Source organism: Eimeria mitis, genomic scaffold (assembly GCF_000499745.2).
Source record: "Eimeria mitis Houghton genomic scaffold, Emh_scaff2072, whole genome shotgun sequence".
Lineage (NCBI taxonomy): Eukaryota > Apicomplexa > Conoidasida > Eucoccidiorida > Eimeriidae > Eimeria > Eimeria mitis.
In genome coordinates, this window is record NW_013570397.1 from 1,440 (window position 1) to 6,007 (window position 4,568).

Sequence of the window (4,568 nt, forward strand, 5' to 3'; positions counted from 1 at the left end):
GCAGCAGCAGCTGCTGCTGCAGACGGCAGCAGCTGCCGATGCTCGCTTGTGTATTGCTTTTATCTGCTTAGTTTTTTTGTTTTTTTCTGTTTGTTTGTTTATTATATTTTTTATTCTGCTGGCACGCCTGTAGGTGTTTGTCTGCTGCTGTTTGCTTGTGTTTTATTCTATTATATTTTATTTTATCCTTTTATTTTCATGTTATTTATTTTATTTATTTTATTTTATTTATTTTATTTTATTTTATTTTATTTTATTTCGTGCAGGTTTGTCTTCTGTCTCGTTTGTCTTGTTTTCTTATCTGGCTGAGGAGCCCTTGGGGGGCAGCACAGCAGCAGCTTTATCTCATTTGTTTGTCTCCTCATTCAGGTTTGTTTATATTCACTAACTCCTTCTGTTCCCTGCTGCTGCTGCTGCTCTGCTGCTGCTGCTGCTCTGCTGTTGCTGTTGCTGTGCTGCTGCTGCTGCTGCTGTCGTGGTGCTGCTGCTGTCGTGGTGCTGCTGCTGCTGTCGCGGTGCTGCTGCTGCTGTCTTGCTGCTGCTGCAGCTGTTGCGGTACTGCTGCTGTCCTGCTGCTGAACAACAGCAGCAGCAACAACAGCAGAAACGACAACAGCAGCAACAGCAGCAACAGCAGCAACAGCAGCACAATACAACTTCTGCGGTCATCTGTGTGTTTTGCTTTCATTCAGGCAGCGCCTCCTCCCCCCAGCTCCTCTTCCTGCTGCTGCTGCTGCTGCTGCTGCTGCTGCTGCTGCGTCTCCCCCAGAGAACTGTGTCGTGTTGCTGCGCCGTCTGCTGCAGTGTCATACCCTGTCCCCTGCCGTGCGTCTGCCTGCATCATATTTAGGGTTTAGGGTTTAGGGTTTAGGGTTTAGGGTTTTGGGTTTAGGGTTTGAGTCTGTTCTTGCTGGGTGTTTAATCTAAGGGACTAGCTGTCTGTACACCCCAGTTGCCGTGGTGTATGTCTGTCTCCTTTTTGTCTCCTTTTGTCTTTGTCTGTCTCCTTTCGCCTTTCGCTGTCTCCTTTGGTTTTTTTTGTCTCTTTATATGTCTCTTGTTTTTGTATCTTTTTGTATTTGTGTGTTTTCTTTTGTCTCCTTTTCTTTTTTTTTTGTCTCCTTTCTTTTCTGTCTTGTTCTTCCTCGGGCTTCACCTGTCTGTATAAACCCCACATTCAAGCGCTGTTGTTGCTGCTGCTGCTGTTGCTGCTGCTGCTGTTGCTGCTGCTGTTGCTGCTGCTGCTGTGGCTGCTGCTGCTGTTGCTGCTGCTGCTGCTGCTGCAGCAAACATGCTCAGTGCTGCAAGCAGCAGCCTATGCCGCCTTCTTCCCCAAACACTTCTCTGTGCTGCTGGTCCCTACATCTTCCGCAGCACCCTCTGCTGCTGCTGCTGCAGCTGCAGACGCAGCAGCAGCAACAGCAGCAGCAGCAGCAGCAACAGCAACAAGGGAAAGTGGTTTATCTTCTCCTGCCCCTGTACACCTAGAGACTCTGCCTGGATCCATAGAAGCTGCAGATACACCCCAAGCCGTGGGGCTCGCCGCAGCAATTACAGCAGCAATCGACAGAGTCACTGTGGCGCTCAGAAACAGCAGCAGCAGCAGCAGCAATAGCAGCAGCAGCAGCAGCAGCAGCAGCAGCAGAGAAGTGTTGCCCATTGATAGCATGTTCCGCCTAACGGAGGCCTTAATGTTGAGAGACATATCCTTCTCTGTGCAGCTAAACTCGCTTGCTATGCAGCAGCAGCAGCAGCAGCAGCAGCAAGAGCAGCAGCAGCAGCAAGACCAGCAACAGCAGTACGTGCAGCAGGTCTACACATCTTATAGGCAAGAGTTGGACTCGCTGCTGCTGCTGCTGCTGAACGCGGTGCTTCAGCAGCAGCACCAATGGGGTGTACGTACACCCCAGGAGATGCTGCTTTTCTTCCTCGCGCTGCTGCGGCTCTTCGGGGTGGGTAACCCAGAGAGGCTGGCCCTTGCTGCTGCACTGAGCAGCCAGCAGCAGCAACAGCAGCAGCAGGAGCAGGAGCAGCAGCAGCAGCAGCAAATGTGGCAGCTACAGAAGCAAGAACCCCTGGGGGAGACAGTTTATGAGGGCCTGAGTGAGCACGCCGTGCTGCTGCTTCTCCTCTTGCTGCTGCCGCAGCAGCTGCTGCTGCCGTTTCTGCTGCTGCTGCTCTTGCCATAGCTGCTGCTGTTGTTGATTCCTTCATTGCTGCTGCTGACGTTCTCTGTCTGGTTCTTCCTCTGCTGCTGCTGCTGCTGCTGCTGCTGACGATGATGATGAGCTGCTTCGATGTGCTGTTTGCTGTGTCTCTCTACAGAGAAGCTTTGGATGTATTTGTCTGAGAGCAGCAGCGAGAGCAGCAGCAGCAGCAGCAGCAGCANAGCAGCAGCAGCAGCAGCAGCAGCAACTTAACGGAAGCTGCTCTGCGGCTGCGTGCTCTCTCACTGCTATGCAGCAGCAGCAAGACGTGTGGCCTCGTGCCTTCTGCTGCTGCCCCTTATGGTGTTGCAGCAGCAGCTGCTGCTGCTGCTTCTGCTGCAACTTCATTTGGGGTGGATACGGAGCAGTGGGGGCAGGAGCTGCTGCTGCAGTGGCAGCTTGCTGCAGCAGCAGACTTCACGCCTTTGCCTGCTGCTGTGCTGCAGCAGCAGCAGCAGGCCGACACTTATGTGTATCTCAAGCAGCAGCACCAACGCAGTGCTCAGCAGCAAGCGAAGGTGGCAGCTTCGCTGCTGGACCGTGCTGCTGCTGCTGCTGCTGATGAGTCTTCTGCTGCTGCTGCTGCAGCGGCAGCAGGAGGGCCATCAACAGCAGCAGCTGCACAGTCTGCTGCAGCAGCAACAACAGCAACAGCAGGAACATCTGCTGCTGCAGCAAGCTCTGTACTGCCGCTGCTAGAAGCAGCAACAGAGTCTGTCTTTCACTGCTCTTCTTCTGTCTCTGCTGCTGCGTTGCTGCTGCTGCGGAGCTTCATAGGGCTGAACAGGTGAGACCTGCGGTGTACAGGCACCCCAACCTGCTGCAGCAGCAGAGCCACACACGGGTTAGAGGGGGGAGCGACAGCAGCAGCAGCAGCAACAACAGCAGCAGCGTCAGAAGCAGAAGCACCAGCAGCAACCCATAGGCACCACGGAGGTACTCTCTCTTCCTGTTTAGGCGTCTATGGTGTTTTTGCGTTGCTGTTGCTGCTGCTGCCGTTCATGCTGCTGCTGTTGCTGTGGCTGCTGCTGCTGTTGCTGTTGCACCTGCTGCTGCTGTTTCGTTGCCCCTTAGCCTGCAGCAGCAGCTCGGTGCGCCTCTCACGATTCAGCAGCAGCACACAGAAGCGTGGGAGTTGCTGCTCACCTGCAGCAGCGATGAGCTTCTGCAGCTGCAGCAGGCAGCAAAAGGGAAAGCAGCAGCAACAGCAGCAGCAGCAGCAGCAGCAGCAACATCGGCGTTTCGAGCTGCTGCTCTCATGCACCTGTACAGAAGCCTGCAGCGGCAGCGTCTTGGCTTGCAGCAGCAGCTGCTGCTGCAGCAGCAGCAACAAGAGCAACTGAATCACGACCAGCAGCAGCAACAGCAGCACCAGCAGCAGCAGCAGCAGCAGCAGCAGCAGCAGCAGCAGGTGAAACATCTTTTGCGGCGGCTGCGACAGTCTATGGACTCTGTGCGTCTGCAGCAGCTGTCTCTGTTAGACTTGCTGCTGAAGCAGCAGCAAAAGGAGAGGCCGATGAAGGAGACAGCAGCAGTTCTCGTGATGCTAGCAGGGGTGAGGGTTGCTGCAGTGTCTCCTCTGTGCTGCTTTGTGTCTCCTTTTTCTTCTTTGTCTGCTGCTGTGCTGCTGCTGTGCTGCTGCTTTGCCGCTGCTTTGCTGCTGCTGTGCTGCTGCTGTGCTGCTGTTGTGCTGCTGCTTTGCTGCTGCTGTGCTGCTGCTGTGCTGCTGCTGTCTCCTTTGTCTGTCTCCTGTTTCTTTCTGCTTGGTTTGTAGATGCTCTGAGTGCTGTTTGTTGTTTTTGTCTCCTTTTTTGTTTTTTTTTTTGTTTCTCTGTCTCTTTTTGTCTCTTTCTCTGTTTATCTTTTTCTCTGTTTGTCTCTCTGTCTCCTCCTGTGTCTCTCTCTCTTTGTTTCTCTTTATGCGTACTGCTTTCTCCCTTTCTCTCTCTCTCCGTTGCATGCCGCTGTCTCTCTTTTTCTTTTTTTTTGTTGATATGTTGTTTTCTTCTGTCTCCAGCAGTGTGTCTCCTTCTGTCTCTCTTTTTCTGTGCATTGTCTCCTTTTGTCTGTGTTTGTCTCTGTCTTGTTTTTGTTTTTCTTTATCTCTTCTGTCTCTTTTTTTTCTGTCTCCTTCGCTGTATCTCCTCTCTTTCTGTCTCCTCTTTCATTGTCTGTCTGTCTGTTTCCTTTGCTGCTTAGCTGCTGCTGCTGCTGCTGAGCTGCTGAGCTGCTGCTGCTGCTGCTGGAGTTGCTGCTGCGTTGCTGCGCTGCTGCTCTCAGGCTTCTTTGCTGCGGCCGAGTCATCTGGCCATCTTAACCCCTTCTCTTCTCGAAGGCCTCCATGCGAGTCTGCAGCAGCAG

At 53.1% G+C, this 4,568-nt stretch overlaps 1 protein-coding gene across 1 annotated transcript in view; it reads left to right on the forward strand.

Annotated features, from left to right (window-relative positions):
• The window catches only part of EMH_0048210 (uncharacterized protein), a gene marked incomplete at both ends in the record, with an annotated part of 8,678 nt that overhangs the window by 1,123 nt on the left and 2,987 nt on the right, over positions 1 to 4,568 (forward strand). Inside the window, 7 exon segments of the mRNA XM_013496381.1 lie at positions 267 to 369; positions 693 to 829; positions 1,405 to 2,103; positions 2,352 to 2,386; positions 2,390 to 2,994; positions 3,282 to 3,762; positions 4,488 to 4,565. Coding sequence (XP_013351835.1) covers positions 267 to 369; positions 693 to 829; positions 1,405 to 2,103; positions 2,352 to 2,386; positions 2,390 to 2,994; positions 3,282 to 3,762; positions 4,488 to 4,565 — 2,138 coding nt within the window.